The sequence below is a fragment of the Pocillopora verrucosa genome, chromosome 14 (genome assembly GCF_036669915.1).
Source record: "Pocillopora verrucosa isolate sample1 chromosome 14, ASM3666991v2, whole genome shotgun sequence".
Taxonomy (NCBI): Eukaryota; Metazoa; Cnidaria; class Anthozoa; order Scleractinia; family Pocilloporidae; genus Pocillopora; species Pocillopora verrucosa.
The window spans coordinates 19,178,006-19,197,516 of NC_089325.1; the positions used below are offsets into that span (position 1 = coordinate 19,178,006).

At 35.1% G+C, this 19,511-nt stretch overlaps 1 protein-coding gene across 1 annotated transcript; it reads right to left on the reverse strand.

The window, feature by feature from the left end:
• Positions 1-877: 877 nt before the first annotated feature.
• LOC131793358 (heat shock protein 75 kDa, mitochondrial) lies at positions 878-19,467 on the reverse strand. The gene is made up of 15 exons (XM_059110770.2): positions 19,279-19,467; positions 17,383-17,471; positions 17,182-17,242; positions 14,804-14,886; positions 12,976-13,367; positions 11,137-11,246; positions 10,829-10,902; positions 8,732-8,779; positions 7,681-8,252; positions 6,792-6,849; positions 6,152-6,308; positions 5,320-5,402; positions 4,220-4,380; positions 1,977-2,049; positions 878-1,623 (listed from the first exon to the last, which is right to left on the reverse strand). Exons 1-15 carry the CDS (start codon positions 19,451-19,453, stop codon positions 1,501-1,503), a joined length of 2,259 nt encoding a protein of 752 aa, XP_058966753.2. The 5' UTR covers positions 19,454-19,467; the 3' UTR covers positions 878-1,500.
• Positions 19,468-19,511: the final 44 nt, after the last annotated feature.

Sequence of the window (19,511 nt, forward strand, 5' to 3'; positions counted from 1 at the left end):
TATATATATATATATATATATATGTATATGTATATAAATATTATGAGAGGAAAAAAGGACGCAACTACATTTCCCGACAAGCCTGTTTCGTGAATCGCTTCACTCTTCAGGGAATTAAACCCCTGAAGAGTGAAGCGATTCACGAAACAGGCTTGTCGGGAAATGTAGTTGCGTCCTTTTTTCCTCTCATAATATTTATTCTGCTCTGCTTCAACATATATATGTATATATATATATACATACATATATATATACATATATGGACAAATGTATGTCTCTATAAGTATATATACAAAGACAATCATTCCCCTTAGTGGTGGTGAAAGTGGTTGATATTGATTGGGCCACTTGGCTGATTGGCATGTGCATTTTTCATGTTACATGAGTACAAAGTTGTGACACAAGTGCAAATTACAAATTGCACACCCTGTCAAAAAGTCAGCTGTCTATTTTCTGTAATACTTTTTTGATGTAAATTATTTGTAAATTAGAACAATTTCTCATCCAATTTTGTGTAAATAAGCCAAAAAATCTTATTCATGCTTAAAAATTCTACCTATTGTGACATTGTGCAAATACCTCCAGCAGCTGGAGAATCCAGCAAATTACTACCAAAAAATGGATTGACAAGAAAGTCATTAATTCACTAGTGAAGATTTATTCCAAGTTGCATGCAAAATCGTGTGATTACCTTGCAAATTTGCACCCCACCCCGTTAATTTACCATTATGAGTGCTGTGTTATTTTGGAACATCCTTTGTGACATCAATATTTTTTAGGAAGGAAAATGCCCTAAGTTTTTGAGACAGCTTGGGTTTATAACAGGTAAGGGACTGTTTGCACAATGCCAAAACTGTCTAGAAGTAACCACAGGTAGTTTCATGTAAAGTAAATCACTTTAATCACGAAAATGTATCTTAAGGACCGATTTTGCTACAGTATGCAGCTGTCATTAAAACTTTTAGTTCCACAAAAACTATTGAATTCATTGACATTACACATTTTATTGATGTTAAGTGAGGTACTCATATTTGACATGTATATCAGTCCTCCAATCAACTAAGTAAATGTATGAATGAGCTATTCTTTACAACTCAGTAACAGGTTATCAGTGTTTGCTCTGTATCTATTCTCAATATTTCTCAGAAAAAAAAAGACATTTAACACTAATACTACATTTAATAAAAGATCACGAGGGCAACAACGAAGTTCATAAACTCCTGATGAAATCACCATTGCTCTGATACAAGAACTGAACACATGACTCTTAACTAAGACACACCTATACATAAAAAATCCTGACCTAGATATATTTCATTAGCATTAAATACCATATTTTTGTAATAGGATTTTGCAATTTGTCTGCATCATATCTTCCTGGTTGTTAGGCATACTGCAGGGTAGTTTTTCTCCTGATCAGATCCCATTCTGGATCCTGGCACACTGGAGACAATGTGCCAGCTATGCTGTGATCAGATCAGGTGTAATAAAAGTGGATGGTCACTCAGGTTTTGCAGTTCCATGAGCTGAGTCAAGCACTTGAGCTAATAGAGAGTTCAGTCTGCTCACCATGCTCCTTGGGTCATCAAGTAGTCCTGCAGATATCATTGCATTGTCCAACAGCTGCAAGAAAACATTCAACTGATTACAATACCATAAATAGTAGTGTTACTTTCATCATGCATATGGAGCAAGACTATGTCCTTGCTGGTCACTTCACTTTCCAAATTTTCCGTATCAGTTTTTTGAGTCATCAACAATATCTTTAGACTAGCCTGCAAGCAGGCCCTCAGTATTAGCGCTTTGGCATGAGCAACAAGCAATGCAAGCTGACAAGAAGTCTGTAAGGGGTCTAGCACTCATTATTAGTGCCAGATGCCTGGCAAAACTCTAATAATGAGGGCCTGTTTGCAGGCTAATTTTTTTTACCAACAACAGAAATAAACACCACAATAACAGGATAGAGCCCCACCCACCTGATGAACAACCATAACAGCTAGATCTAAATTCACTGACCGAACTTCTTGCAGTTGTTTGATTAATTCATGGCTGCAGGACAAAATATTTTAGAGAATCACAGCAATGGGTGACACTAGATAAGTTGAGCAATATAACACAATAAAATCATGTTCATACAAAACATCAGTATCTTTACTTTGTTCCTCTGTTTTTAAATTATAAAGGATAGGAAGCCTCACAAGTGCTAGAGACCTTTTGAAACAGTTCTTCCGGTATCCAGTCAACTCGCCGACGGACCAACTCGCCGACGGACCAACTCGCCGACGGACCAACTCGCCGACGGACCAACTCGCCGACGCCAACTCGCCGACGTATAAAATCGAGTAGAGACGTCGGCGAGTTGGTCCTCAATCCAATACAACTTATTAGAAGTTAAACATACAGAAAAGTAAACGATATTTAGTAAAAAAAAAACACTGGTGAACATTTGTGAACATCAAACAGAAGCTTGAACATTGGTGAACATCACCAATGACTATAACAACTTAAGACGCAAACGAGTTATTGTGCGACAACAACACCGTAAAGACTCATCATGTCAATCGCTCAGATTTTTTAAAGAAAACTTGGCTTTCTAGATCTTTAGTAAAAAGCAATTCTTTCTATTTGCAACAAAGTTTATAAAGATATCAAGGCGAATAAAGTGAAGTAAACATCGCCAATGACTATATCCGCTTCAGACGCGAACGAGATAATTATTGTGTGACAACAACACCGTTTGTGCGTTGACTTTTTACCAAGCGACTTGACTTAAATAAATAAGACCGATTGACATGAGATCCTTATAAACTTTGTTGCAAATAAAAAGAACTGCTTTTTACTAAAGATCTTGTCTAGAAAGCCAAGTTTTCTTGAAAAAATCTGAGCGATTGACATGATGAGTCTTTACGGTGTTGTTGTCACACAATAACTTGTTCGCGTCTAAAGCGGATATAGTCATTGGCGATGTTTACTTTACTTTATTCGCCTTCAGATCCCTTTAAACTTTGTTGCAAATAAAAAGAATTGATTTTTACTAAAGATCTTGTCTAGAAAGCCAAGTTTTCTTAAAAAATCTGACCGATTATCATGATGAGTCTTTACAGTGTTGTTGTCACACAATAACTCGTTCGCGTCTGTAGCAGTTAGAGTCATTGGTGATGTTTACTTCGCTTTATTCGCCTTGAGATCCTTATGAACTTTGTTGCAAACAGAAAGAATTGCTTATTACTAAAGATCTTGTCTAGAGAGCCAAGTTTTCTTTAAAAAATCTGAGCGATTGACATGATGAGTCTTTACGGCGTTGTTGTCGCACAATTTATCTCGTTCGCGTCTTAAGCTGTTATAGTCATTGGTGATGTTCACCAATGTTCACCAATGTTTAAGCTTCTGTCTGATGTTCACCAATGTTCACCAGTGTTTTTTACTAAATATCGTTTACTTTTCTGTATGTTTAACTTCTAATAAGTTGTATTGGATTGAGGACCAACTCGCCGACGTCTCTACTCGATTTTATACGTCGGCGAGTTGGCGTCGGCGAGTTGGTCCGTCGGCGAGTTGACCGTAATTCGTTCTTCCAGTAACCCTTTTTTTCGTTAGCTCAATATTGTTTTCCAGAATTGAAAATAACAGTTTTAAATAAGCTAACAAACAGCTTTGTGTGCTAATCAAAATTTTGATCAAAGTAATTAACGAGCACACTATGTAAGGAGGATGCTATAGTAAAAATGGTATGTTGAAGCCAGAGAATGAAACCATGCCTCAATTTAAAAGTATTTCCTCTGCCATGGCTTGTAAGTGGGAGCTAAAATCATCAAAAAAGGTGGCAGCCTAAGTCAAATTTTTAGCCCATTTGAAGACTTTTTTCATAGGGGTAATGGAACTATTAAGGATCTCAAACCACAGTAGGTGGTAACTTTATTAATGTCCTTTCTTGTGGCAGAAGAAAAAAGTTATTTGATTACATATACTGGAGAGCAATTCTCATGGGAAATAGACATGGTCAACATCACTGGCACATTTTGTGGCTTCGTCAAAACGCATTTTATAGTCAACACTTTGAAATCAGTGCCACTATCATAACTTTATCATAACTTTGTATCACCTCATTTGAATAACGATTTGACATATATGATGTGAAGACAACTTTAATCAAGTGTAGGAAGTCACATATATGGGCACACATACAGGTAAAGGTATCAACTTTGGCTTAGTTACACACCTAGGATTTATCTCCAATGTGGGTTGAAAAAAGTGGTACTTGGTATTGTCAATATCCTGGTGTTGCTGTGCTCTCATAACTTTGAGCCAATGTTTAGCTGCCACCATGTCAGGCACGGTGACCATCACAGGATGACTGGTCTTACTAAGATGTTTGGATACCTGTCCGTGCATTAAACACACCTGATTAACACCTTGAATGAAAGTGATAACTTCTTATCAACAAAATAATCAAGGATGAAAGAAAATGGAACTGCATTGTGTTCTCCCATCCATTTACATTATGCTGACACACCCTCATGAAGAAAAGGGTTGGTGAAATTTTGAAACTCACAGTTATTTTTTGGCTCAAGCAACAAAAAGCACAAAATACCTAGCTTTTCATGAAGAGGCAGAATGATTTAAAATGCACAAATGTGTAATTTTAGTTGAGACATGTGTTAAATTATTAATATTAATAACTTATTTAGTGAATCAGTTGTTGAATTCTTACTTCAGCTTCTACATAAGACTGATATAGCGTGAAAGTGCTTGAGTTATGAATCTAAAATGTTGTATAATTTAACCCCTTGCCCTATGTGGCAGTGCCTACACAAATTTACCCTCCATCATCAGGTAAGTAAGTACTTGTTCTTGACAAAAACATCCTTACCCCTCCACAGAAGCGTGTTATAATGCTCATTTAATCCAGTACTGATAATTTCAAATTTTGCACTGAGATGTTTGGCTTAGAGTTGATACTTTAAACTTTTTTTCTCTTAACAAAAGAGCATAATCCCCTAAAACAAACAAAAAGACCATAAAAGATGCCTTCTTAAGCCCTATTATTAGACCAGAATCAAACCCAAAGTTTGGTATGGTTGGTGACAGCAAGTGACCTTTTGACAATTTAAGTAAAGTGCTCTAAACTTCTACTAGCTGGTATTAAGCAATTCAATCTTATTATCGCATAGCATTATAAAAAAAAGCTTATGCAGGGACCTCTTCACTTTTCACAATCTCTTAAGAATGTTGTCATTTTGGTTGATTTAAGGGCTGCTTTACTAAAGCACCTTCTATAATTTCAAAACAATGACTTAGGCCACATTAAAAAATTCAAACCTTAACTACAGGGACTTTTTCCTTTCCCAAGATTATACTGATCCAGTCTGCCAAGTCTTTAGATTGCTCATCTGATAGAGAATCTGGAGAAAAGATTATATCCATGTAACTAGTCAGATAATAACCATTGGCTAATTTTAAAGCAGAGCTCTCCCAACTGACTGTCGGAAGTGTATGCCTCTCTTATGATTAAAGGGGAATAACAAATATTCTTAGTAACCCAAGTTATATCTGAACATCAAAACTTCCATTCAATTTGAAAATCCATGCATCAAATTTATAATCACCACACACTTGTTGAATACAACCACACACAATGTCAGAGTTTGAAAATCTCTACAATCACATTCATTTAGCAATATGTTATTATGGTAACAGTTAACTATTTAATTCAGTCTTCCCATAACAGTGCAACTTTTAAAGACTAAGCTTAGTAAATTGTATTTTTGATACCATTTACATTGAAGCAGTGAACCTTGAAGGTAAAGTTGTTGGCAAAGCTGATAAGTGTGTTTGGTGAAGTCACTTCTCAATTTGACACTTGGCTATGGGAGAACATATTAAAACACAGACAATAAACAATTTTGTGACAATTTTGAATTTTTTAATCCAGTTGTGTCACAAAATCCACTGTCCTGTGTCTACTGTCTATCGTCTGTGTCTTAGCACATGTGGGATGTAGGTCTGAATTGACTTATACATGTGTAAAACTATTGTCTATAGGTGTGATATCCATTCTACTTTATGATATGAAAGAAGCATTTGAAAATTAGCTGAGAGCTTTATGATACCAGAATTGAGCCAGTCACACTAAGTTGGTTGAAATACAAACCAGATGTGTTGTCTGCATCAATTGTGTCAGTTGATATTGACGATTTTACTTCTCTATCAACTGAAAAGTAATTCTCTGCAGCTATGATTTTCTTCCCATGAAATTCACTAAGGTAATGCAAAGTTACATCATCTTGTTCATTATAGGTAAACAATACCTAACAGGAAAACATAATAACAGTCATTGTGTTGTGTTAGCTCACCAAATACTCAAGCCACACCACAAAAATGGATATATGTTAACAAATATTTTGTTAATTATAAGATACAATACCACCTCATACAAAAAACCAACAACAGCAACAACTCAAATTTTTAAAATTTATAATTACATGAGAACAGAGAAGCCACAAAAAAGAAAAATGCAAAGACACTTGCTAGTTACTCATAAAAAGGTGGGAATTTCAAGAGCATTGTTGTATAGAAATATACATAATGGCTTTGCTGCAGAGATACCACATCAGTAAAATTCTACCATGTGCAAGACCTACAGTATTGCCATGAAAACATTGCAAGACAAGGTCACACCTCCTCAGGCATAGTAAAAGGTTGTTACATTATGTAGAAAAAAAGTGGGATACATTGGGAAAAAACATACCTAGTAAAAGTGTATGTGCATGTTAACGCATCATAAAACCCACCTCAACGTCATCCTTTTTAAGCGCTTCATAGTATGGGGATGTCTCTGCAAGCTCACGACTGAAAATTAGGAAAACAATGATGACAACTACTATGATATGAAAAAATTGAATACTTCATCCTTATTACTAAAGTTACATGCAAACTCTTTTAATGGAATGTTAAATGAATTTGACATATTCCAAAAATCACTGAGGTGCAGTCTCACAAACAAAGACAATGCTATCTATATCATGGCCTGGAAATCCAGTAAAGAAATGATGCCGTAAAGTTTGGATCAGGTTTGTTATAATGTTTACAATCAGTCATGGTAAGTTTCCAAAGTGTTTGTGTCCTGTATGATCATGAACTGGTTTCATTCATTAGCAACAGAATCAAAAAATGAATGCTTGAAAACAAAAAAATGCCTATTAACAACTAATAATACAAATAGTGATATGATGTGACTCTACATGAAAAGCTCTCTGCATGACATTCTTTATCGCACTTTGCTATGGTGTCCAATTAAATTAACAATTAAGTGGTTTCAAAATCAAAGTAAGCTAATTGAAGTAAAATTTTGTAAACCCCATACTGCTAATGACCATGCCAAAAGTAACAGTGAGATTACTGTAGCAGAGAACCATAATTACCAAATAAGTTAATCAATAAACTTGTAAAATTATTTCTATAAGACTATGAACAAAAATATACCAGATGAAAGTGTTGATTGAGCTTGGCTTAGCATTAAATTTACAACAGGCACCATTAAGACCACTTTACCATTCCAAAGGGACTCAATACAGGCACCAATATCAATGCAGTTTTATTACAGTCAATTTTTGTTTTGTTTTCAATATACAAAGAGGTAAAAAAAGGTTGCAGTGTTTAGATGGAATTGGATCACCTTACCTTGGGGCACACAAGTAGTATATATATTGCTGGGTTTGTTTCATGCGTGATACATATAGAGAAAGTGAGGTTAACTCTCCAGCCTTTTCCTGTGATGATTCAAATAACAAAAGCTTGGCTATGTCTTGTTTTTCATCTTCATTGTTACTGCTCACTATTCCCTCACGAAAGAAAGTACCACAATCCTTGAAAAAGTTTTCAAACTTCACTCTGTCCTTCTTTTGTTGCTGCTGAAGAAACTTGACAATACGAGATTGTAAAACTTGGCTGAGTTTTGTAATAAGAGCACTATCTTGGAGAAGTTCTCTACTGAGGTTAAGTGGTATATCTTCACTATCAACCACTCCCTTTACAAACCGCAACCAGTTTGGCAAAACCCCCTGTGCCTTGGATTGAATAAGAACCTTTCGACTGTACAGAGATACACCATATTCTGTATTAGCCATTGTGAACAGCTGTGGAACAGTTTCCGGAATGTAAAATATACTACGAATATTCAAAGGAGCATCTGTCTTGTAGTGGAGCGTGTATCTTGGCCTATCGTGACTCTTGGCAATAAACTGATAAAACTCCTGTAAACAGAAATTTTGTGCTTTACACAAACTACTTAACAATATAAAACTATTCATTGCTTGCAATGACTATGTGCAACATCCTTTGCAGAAAGTAATGTAGGAAAAAGGGGTTGTAAGCAAAAGATGTAAAAATGTAAAAATCATAATAAAAAGTTGAAACTTTTGCAAATTTTTGTAGATCTACAATACTCTGATCACAAATCATGAATGGGTGAGATCAAATTGATGTTGTTCTTGATTTATGTACTTATTCTGGGAAGTAAACTGCATATCATGTGATCTGGCTGTAAGAGAGACATATACTACATTCTTTTCACTAAATGAAGATAGAGTGAGTTTTCTAATTTTGCTGACTGCGACAGCTACATAACTAAATTTAATTTAGAAGTTGCAATCAGAATTTGGGAGCCCATTCTATTTGACACATTTAACAATAAATCATCAAGTGAATGTAAAATGTCATTTCTTTTACAAACCTCATGTTCTTGAGAGCTTATAGCATTTGGATCCAACATCCACAAAGGCTGAAGAAGAGAAAACAGAAAAAATATAGCAAATCAACTCAATATACTTTTTTATTACCTCAAGGATGGGATACATAGATGACAGCACTCTTAGGAAGTGATTCAAATGCCATCATGTATGAATAGCCTTTTACTGAAATATGGGTTCATGCTCACACAACCCACCATAAATGGAAGTAAATTTTATTATTAATAAGAAAAAGTGATTACAATTACAACTAAGCGTGCCAGAGACTTGGTGATACCTTTATATTTAATCAAAAGCTTCTTGGAACCACCTCACTGTATCTTAATTACTCAATTATCTGGTGAGAACATCACCTTCCAATAAATTAAAGCTTTAGCTGTGGCACTAAAAGTGAACCATGGGTCTAATAGCAACTGACAGAAAATGAGGTTTCAAGATACATGTACACCTACATGTACCTAACAATACATGTACACATGCACATAAAATTTAAGCACACTCATTGACTGAAAACAAGTCAATCCAAAACAGTGCAGAAAGTTAAATTTGAGTGCAGGAAGTTAAAAATTAAATTGATTGAATTGATTACTAAGTTGCAAAAGCACAACAAAAAAATGGCAGACAGGTGAGTAGAAAGTAGTGACTTTTAATTCAGAGTTCATGGGAGAAAACACCTAACAAAGGAAAAACTGGCAAGAAGTCTGCCTTCTACAGACAGACATGAGGGTATGAGCTGGAGGCCCTGACTTTGATTCCACATTTGGTATGAAAGATGTGGAAGGTTATGAGTGTGATAGCTTTTGTGCGATGGTTACTGCTGTTGACCGACACCCAACAGAGAAAGAATACAAACGCTCAATCATTCTTGAGAAAGGTTTTAAAAGTTGGCAGCAAATTCTTAAGGAAAAAGCTAGACTACTGTATTTACTCGTGTATAAGTCGATCTTTTAGGACCAAAAACTCAGCCCAAAAAAAACCCTCGACTTAAACACGAGTCATACACAAAGACCTGGCCCAAGCAGCCCAAGAAATTAGCGTAGCAATTGCCTGAAGTCCGCAAGGAAAATCGAGATTATAAAACCAGTACGAATTGTGTTCGAGTTTCGTCACTTTTCAGCGCATTCTTCGTCCACAAAAAGAGTTTGAAATAATATATTTTGAGTGGCTTAACACAAAGCTACTAGAACTGATTTATACTGCGTCTTTGGGTTGTAGAACAGACATTTTTTCTCACAGCTTTGCAGTTGTTTGCAGTACTGAACTTTTGATTTCTTCGAATGATTCCAGTAGCTTAGTAACCTGGCAAATGTCGTTGTCTCGCGCGGTCTTGCTTGTTGCGCGCGATCCTTCGAAGCTATTCGGTGTTCCTTCGGTTTACTTAATAATCTCCTTTCAAACTCAACATTAAGATAAAGGTTTGTTAAAATGCAAGAAGATTTCATTTTCAATGTGGTTTACAAAATATGGTAAAATACTTCTCCGATAAATCGAAGTGTTCGTGTGTGCTTAAATCGTGGTGATATAAATAATTGCTGATAAACTTCAAAGAACTTGGTTACATTTTGCTCTGCAGTTTTTTAATTCCCCGTGTTTTCAATACATTCCCAGAAATGAGAGATTAACTTTTGGGAAATTTCTATCTGTCTGAATTTTACTTCTTTGACTAGAAATGATGAAAAACCCGATTTTTTAACTTAAAAATGGGGGTCGACTTATACACGAGTTCGACTTGTACACGAGTAAATACCGTACTCCAGCAACAAGGCAAAGGTAAGCAGTGTAACTGGTGAGCCATGGCATGAAATAGAGACAACTAAAAGGAAAACAGCTCTAGTCATATTTTCCTGGTATATTAATCACTAGGAATTGCATGATTTCGAGTGCAATTTGGGATAAATCAGCATCCCTCACAAGCTCGTGCAATATGGTTAGTCTTTGGAAAATCTACTCATGCTGATTTATCTCAAATTGCATTCTAAATAATGTGATTACCTCTACATATTACATCCCTTACTATCATAAACGAAAAAATAGAGTTACTAAAACAAAATGAAAGAAAAAACCAAATAATTTCAACATACCTGAATTGTATTGATGCATGTGCCATCCAAATATATAGGGAAACCCACAAAGTTGCTATACTTTTTTATAATATCTGTGAGAGGAAATGATAAGCATTGATATATACAATATCCTGTGCATGAATTTTGTGCATGGTCATAGATTTCAAATTTGGCATATCATTTGACTGCTGTGCTGCAACTAACAACAAAAAACACCTTTTTTGTATTATTTTAAAACTATTTTTAACATCATAAGCGCCTCATGCTTTTTTCAAGAATGTCATTAAAAACAAGATTGCTCACCGTGAAGAGTTTAGCACACCAACCTTCAACTGTTGTTTTGATTGAAAACTTTTTAAAATCATCCTTGAGATGCATGACCACTTTTGTGCCTCGAGTTACATTCCCTGCCTCAGCAATCTCAAATGAACCAGACCTGAAAACTCAAATAACGAATTGTTACATATGTTTTCACATAAACTGGACTAATGAATAAGTTGCCAGTAACTGGATCCTAGTGTTTGTGCAAAGATTTTTGGGATTGCCACAGGGGAAAACATTGCAAGTTGTTAGATGGAAGTATGGAGTGAAAGTTGCCTGAAAGTCATCCTGCCCAAAGTCATTTTGCCCCCAAAAAAGGCAAGTTGCCCAAGCAAACAAATACTTAAAAGATCAGATAAGCAAAAATATTTCATTAGCTTAAGAAGATTATGCATTGGATAAAATTTCAACAAGAAGACCACTAAAAGCTTTCTCCCACTTGACACATGGACCTATCCGTACCAATTATTTGGTTAAGTTTATTTTTTGGTTAGGAGTTAGTTCACTGAAGGATCACTTTAGGATTTATCTCACTAGTTTTGCAATTAGTTTGTTAGGGGTAGTTGTCGCTAGTTAAACACTTTTCTACTATGCTATCATAGGTTGAATTACAGAAATACTGTTTATGTTGGTTACATCTGTCTCCCTTAAAATGTTTTTCAATTAGAGTTCTTGGGGACCTTGAACATTTGTGTTTAAAGAGAAATTTAAAGGTTTGATTGAAGGATTAATAACAAAAGTAAATACACCAAAAAGGTTTTTAAATTGATTGGTACCTTCAGCACTTTCTAAAAAGTGCCACTTTGGGTGTTTACAAGTGTTAAAATAAAATTTGGGTAACTTGACTAAAATTTTGGATGACACGACATCAGGTGAAATGACTTCCGGGCGACTTGACCATAAACCATATCATAATAATATTTAATGCTCAAGCACACCATGTATTATCAAGCCAAGAATAAAGATAGAAGTAGACTTCTGTAAATAAAACTGACAGATGTAAACAAAACTGAAAAGGCTTTACTGAGTTATTTCTTGGCCATTTATAGCTAATATTTCTACGCTGTAGATCATTACAAAATGTCAATTTCACCATAACACTTGCTAGATATAGCTAGATTTTATTAAATTTTTCAAGGTTTTGGAAAAAAAAAAACCTTGTGCTTCCCTCCCATCAACATTACCCAAATCCATTTCTGATAAAACAGATATCTCACCAAATTCGTTTTCTTGGATGTCAAAACTACCTTTTACTATCCTTCTTTTAAGCAAGTTGAAATGTTTGCCCCATGGCGATCCCAGAAATCTTTGCAGAAACACAAGGATCTGATTACTGGCAACTCATTCATTAAAAGCTTGGTGTGTTTTATCCTATTTACATGAATATATACAAGGTTTCATGCCACATCCATTCTTAATCTCTTTACAAGAGACTCTTTAACATTTTCCATACATGAAACAATTGGGAATGACTTAAATTTCACAATGATTTTGTTTAATTCCCAAAGAAAGAAATAGTCAAAAGAAAGGTGTATTTAATTAAAAAAATCTGTTTAACTTGACAGCATTATTGTGCAATACACAATAATTATACCTTTTGCATCAACAGAATAAACTTAGTGAAGCAGTAGGTAACTACTTCTGAATCATTGTACATGGTCCAATGGAGACAAACAAAGGGAGAAAAATGATTAATAGGATAAGTGATAAAATGATTAAAAGGGTTGAAGTCCCATGCAATTTTTGACATATCAGTTAAATCTAATGGATGGGAAAATATGACTACAGAAATGGAATTTGATTGAGAGCAAAAATTGGAGTGTCTATCATTAATATTTTGTTACCCATTGGAAGTCCATAAGAATCCTTTACTGTCAGGAGAAAAAGAACGAGTGAACACATCAACTCTGTCAGCCACCATGAATGAAGAATAGAAGCCCACACCAAACTGTCCAATGATGCTTTTTCCCCGTGTATCTCCTTGTCCCAGTTTACCCAGTTCCTCAAGGAAAGCTTTGGATCCAGACCTAGCAATAGTACCCAAATTATCTAACAATTCTTCTTTTGTCATTCCTATGCCATGATCCTGGATTGTCAGAGTTCTTTTATCTTGATCTGTTGCAATGTTTATTTCAAGAGGAAGTTCATTTTCCAATACACCTTTTCCAGTCAAGAACTGGTATTGCAGTTTTTCCAGTGCATCAGATGCATTGGAAATCATTTCACGAATAAAAACCTATGGTGAATAAAAATTGCTATGAATATAGTTTATGATCAATTAAGAGAACATAGGCAAATGATGCTCAGGTAAGGTGTGAGCCTTTTTTTAAGGAGGGTAAAGGTGTTTGTGTAATGGTCACTGTTACATCTTTGTCCTGTGTCAATGACAGAAGGCAGAGCAAGACATGAAAGCACTCCACCAGGTTAAGAAATACAGTAAATGGTTTGAACCCGGGGGTAGCATGTAATAGTGTAGTTTGATGTCGTGTATGAGTCGTTTGTACAACGAAGACTTCATTCAACATAACACTCACAGACCTACTACTACTACCGAAGCTAACGACAACACAACTATGACTACAGCCACTATACCATACATAAAGGGCATATCTGAGAACATCTCACACATCCTACAACCATTCAATATACGCATCACTCACAAACCTATTACCACACTACATCAGTTACTGACTAACATCAAAGACAGAGACGAACCGAGGAACAGACAAGGAGCAGTATATAAGATCAATTGCTCCAACCGCCACGCCTCCTGCATCAGTGAGACTGGCAGAAACCTCACAACTAGACTGACTGAACACAAATGAGTGACGAGGAAAGGCGATGTCAACAATCACATTGCTGAACATCACCGACTTACGAACCACACTATTGACTGGGACTCTGCGCAATGCCTAACCTACAGCACCAACTACCTTCAATGACTGACCCTGGAAAGCTGGTTTACTAACTTGGAACAGACTCCCCTCAACAGGTGTCAACCACTACCAGCACCATACAAACGACTCATCCACAACATTAACATTACAAACGAACCGAACAGAATGACCTAACTTCACTAACGGATCCAAACCGACCAATCACGACTGACCTACGCCACTTGAGTCTTAAAGCCAATAACATCACAGCAAAACTGACCAATCAGTGTACACAAACCGGACTAAGTACATTCGACTGACAACAACCTTTCACTTGACTCTGATGATGACTTCTGCTCAGGTTGTCGAAACGTCAGTCACCACTACTGACAACAGTCCTTCTAAGGACTACACTCACCCGGACAATCAAACTACACTATTACAGGTTAAGAAAGTAAGTTACTTATAATTTATAACCTAACATCATTGCTAGAATTTTAATCCTTGAGTAAACAGTATCCAAATGTGCCTAGGGTAAATTTATCATTTCCTCTATTAAGATTATCAAATTGCAGAGAGCGAACAAAATATATATCATTTTGTAAATTGTGTAAATCTTGTGTCAGGAAGGTTTCAGTGTATTAGTTTAAGTACCATACATGTACATTTGTACATTTGTACAATTATCTCTTCCATAATTTTAATTATGAAGAGCATGATTTGTAAAAGTTGTTAAAAATAAATTTGTAACAGTTGGTAATTTTCATGTAAAAGAGTGTTGTTTCTCTACACACACCTCTTTCTCTGAATAGAGTGTCTTGGCTACAATATCCAATAACTGTCTGGTTTCTGCTTGAAAGTCATGCCTTTGGGTTTCACCTAGACATGAAAACATACAATTTTTTTTTTATTAAATTTAATTTAGTAGTTCCATATGCTAAAAACTTTCCACAAAACTGTATATGTGCCTGCTCTGAGAAGAACCAGTTTTTGTTTTGATTCTGTTTGATCAAGCAATTAACGACTAAACATTTTAGCCTCTGCTACAAAACTTATGAAAGAAAAACTGGCTTACAAGCAATAATAAGTTTATTTAGTTATTTACTTAATCAATATTTAAACATGAACATCACATTTAGCATAGCTAGTTTAAAGAGAGCCCTGCAAAAACAAAATTTGACAATACAAAGTTACGCATAAAATTGACAGACAAAAGTAAAACTCATTAGAGAAAATACATACAAAGTCTACATAACTAATTAAATCTGTTTAAAAAACCGCTTACACTCAGTTTTAAAAGTTTTAAGGCTTTCCAGCAATCTTATTGCTTTGGGCAGATTATTAAAAGTGCACCCACCATTATATCTAAAACTGCCTTGATATTTAGTGCTTTTGGCCAAAGGAAGACGAATCAAATCCCAGTGCCTGGTATTATATTTCTTAGCTTGAGTAAAATCACTCAATAGGTAGGAAGGTGCTAAGCCGTTCATAGATTTGACAACCAGCATGCATTTAAGATAGTCTCTATGAGACTGAAGGCTAGGCCAACCAAGAATACAAACAATATCTGTTTCACTCACAGCCCTATTTAAGATAATACTAGCCGTACACCCATTAAGCTTATCAAGATACCCTTTAGATATAGTCCCAGAACTATCCCATACAACTGAGCAATAGTCAAAAAGGGGGAGTATCATTGTGTTGTACAAAATGATACAGGATGACTGAGGCAAGATCTTTCGTGCTCTACGCAACATTCCTAATATAGACGAAAGTAAAGAAGCGTATCATCAACATATTGCTCAACATTAGAATATCTAACAACATGGGATATGTCATTAATATACATTATAAAGAGAAGGGGCCCTAAAGCCCCAAAGTCCTGGAGGACTCCAAAATCAACTTTTTGAGGATCTGAAACTATCCCATTAACACAAACACTTTGAGAACAATTGGTTAAGTATGAGAAAAACCATTGTCTGGCAAAGGTAGAAAAACCAAAGGACTGCACTAATTTATCTAAAAGAAGGTAGTGGTTGAGTGTCAAAAGCCTTGCTAAGATCTAAAAATACTAGTCCAGTCAACAATCCTTTTTCGATATTCTGTAAAAGGGTGTTAGTTACATGGGTCAAGCAGGTTGAAGTGCTGTGGAGAGGGCAAAAGCCAGACTGTGAAGGAGACAGCAAGTTGTTGAGCTGTAGATGGTCATAAACCATTTTGTGTATCCCTCTTTCAAGGATCTTGGAGAATACAGGCAGAACAGATATGGGTCTATAGTTAGACAGATCACTTTTACTTCCAGCCTTATGTATGGGTGTTACAAGGGTGTGCTTCCATTCATCTGATACATAGCCTTCACGTAAAGATCTGTTCATAAGCAAGGTAAGGGGCTCAGATATTGCATCTGAACCATCCTTTTGAAGTCATGCTGGTAATCCTGGGATGCCTGTTGATTTTTTCACTTTTAGAGACTTTAATTGCTTTTTAACAAACTCTGGTTCCTTCTGAGAGAGCTTGAACGATGGTGGCAAACTTGTTTGAACTGGGATGTTTTGGGATATTTTAAAGTGATTTCATATCTTCAGCCATTTATGGATGGAACAGGTTTTCAAAAAAGGTTTCTCAAATATCACTCTTCATGTTAAATTAATCAGTTCTATAAATAATACTGGACATATGTACAATACCCAGCCAATGCACCAATGACAGAATTTAAAACTGAGTCAAATTTAACTTGAGTTGATTTGTAGGTTGAGATCCAGATCAGCCTATTGGTCCATGTGGGTAACTCAAAATAAAAGTAAGAGCATGCTGAATTTTATTAGCAAGGATCAAGAAATACCACATATATCAACAAGGACCACTGAAATGCAACATTTACATGCTTAGTTTTATTTTCTCTAAAACGAGTCAGATAACAAATCAATACTAAACTATGTCTTCTTATATGGAAGCACCCATACATGTATATTCTTCCAGGCTTGTAACTATTTTTGCACGCTGAGAACCATCTAGTACATAACATGAACATTTCTTGGTCTATGACACTACAAGTAATATATATAATGCATCTGTTTTACAAAGAATTTAACCAAACAATTCAGTTATCTCTGTGAATAAATTATTACTCCTAAATTTTTACTATCCATTATTTATGATATAGTTTCAACTTACCAATAATTCTTTCATTTTCCCTTATAACATGTACAGTATCACCTTCTTCAAAATCTTCTTCCTTAGATTAAAAAAATATGATTTTGTAATGATGATTCATAATTCAGTTCACAATCTATAATACAAAACCTGAATTAAATAATAGTGTTATATAATACCATGAAAAATGCTAAACCATACATTGATATTGTTTTTTAGCACCTTTGAAAAATTATCTTTATCAGTAGGATTTTCTGAAAAAGCTCTGCAGGAAATCTTTGGGTAGAGCCTCACATGGGGACCTCTAAACCCTAGAAAGACAATAAAAATAACAAACACTGAACAATAACAAATTTCCCTTTTCTTAAGGTTCCCTTATGCGAAAAACACTGGGTACATGGAATTATCCTTACAACAGACACTAAATGGCTGCCTGTGTAGATATAGTGTATAAAATTATTCTTCATCATGAAGAGGGCTAAGACAACATGAATGACTTCATATTTACTTGAAGTTTCACTTCCTCTGACTTCTTTTAAAGATATTGTCCGACTCAAAGTAGAATTCTCAGACTTTTCCCTGATTTCGAAGAATTTTATTTTTCCCCGACTTTTTCCTGACCTGTGGTAATTATGGTGATGCTTCTGTCAACAAAGGCAAGTAATTGAAAGTGGCATAACTGTGTTCAAGTTAAAAAATACATACAGTGTTCTACTGTCTTTTGAGCAAATTTGTTCAGGGAATGAAAGTGACACAAATGTTTTTTTGGGAAAGTTTTTCTTGTGTGTGAGGTTGATTGTATACATTTTTAATAGTGTATATGTTAGCTGCAGAAATTTTCTTTAGTATCCAAGACATAAAAATATTAGCATGAGATCATATTGGAACAATTATATGTGTACTAACATGGCTACTTCCCTAAACAAAAAAAAAAGTAGTGGGACCAGAAGAAAAAACAAACACTTTTGACACACCATTGCAGGAAATAACTATTGGCATACAAATGCAAAAACCTTTTCTTTTGAAATATTAAGGGTTCTTAAGTAACATCTAAATTATTAGACATAGGGAAGTATAACATTGGTTTATCCACCAAATACCTGTCTGATAAAAAAAGTCTCTCTGGATTGTTAGCTCTTACTTCCAGAGAAATACAGTTATCTATATTATTTTATATGTTGTTGTTCAAACTTTTCCTTGGCCTACAGGTTTTCAAACAGGTTTTCTTTGATCTTTATTCTCTACATATTTTTCATTATTACCAGATTAGAATAGTTTGAAATTTGCACATAAAAAATATGAAATAAAAGATCAAAGAGTTTAGAGTGATTGACCATATCATAAAAAATCACTAGCCTAAAACCATTAATTAAAAAGCAGAGTTCTTGAGCAACCTTCATCTAAACAAATTTGTTTGACCAGCAGAATTTGCAGAACATCCTAAGGCTCTAGAGGCCTGAGCAATTCATTTCATTGAAAAAATTATTGTGTCAATCACGATTTTCAAGGTCATTGACTCTTGCATTCCTTTTTTGGTTTGGAATATATTACATTACCCCCTTTCATTCTCACATCTCATAAGTAAATCTCCCTTCTGTTTGCCATACAATTTTAATGTTAGCCAAGAGAAATTGTTCTTGAATCAATCATCAATCCCCTATTGACATGTTTCTTTTCTTTCATTACTTATTGCTTAATGTTGGACTGACATTGTTAGGAAAATTCTGTCTTGGTCACTCATAGGAGTTAAAAGGTAAGAAATACTTGAAATGAGTAAAAACGCCAAAATTTCTACTTTTTTATGGTCACTATTCTTAGAGAATTTTTACTAGTTTCCCTCTGATTTAATGATGGCTAAATTGTTATTCTGGAAAAAAAAATTTTGATGATTGCTCTAAATTCAATATCCTGCATCTGAAGTGATACCCATGCCACAATCTCGAAATTGCATGTTTAAAACTTTGTAGTACCTTTGCTATTCTCTTATTCACTAAATGAGGCTCGAATTATACTGTAAGCTTACTCATCTCATCATCAATTTGTCGATTAGTAAACCGATGACGGAAAGGGGGAAGGAAAAACCCCAAACACGTGCAAATGAGTACTCATCCACCTTACCTACACAATTTTGTGATTGAACGAGCTGCAATCTGTGCTTCGGACGTTTGTTGGCAATCAGATTGCTATTTCGCGGACATGTTTTGTGGAGATATCTAAAATTGAGCAAATAGAGCGGTAAATAACGAGCAGAAATGCGATTCACGTTATTTACGAAGCTAAAGGCAGCCTCCATTTCTGCTTTGGATCAAGTCGTGGACAGTTCGTTTAGATCTACATGAAGTATCAAGTGA

What these genes read in the sequence shown, in the direction of transcription:
- LOC131793358 (XM_059110770.2), bottom strand. Translation starts at nt 19,453, where the DNA reads ATGGAGGCTGCCTTTAGCTTCGTAAATAACGTGAATCGCATTTCTGCT. An exon ending in AATCAAAACAACAGTTGAAG is followed by an intron (nt 10,903 to 11,136) that starts GTTGGTGTGCTA and finishes TTCCTCTCACAG; the next exon opens with ATATTATAAAAAAGTATAGC. An exon ending in TTAAAAAGGATGACGTTGAG is followed by an intron (nt 6,309 to 6,791) that starts GTGGGTTTTATG and finishes TTTTCCTGTTAG; the next exon opens with GTATTGTTTACCTATAATGA.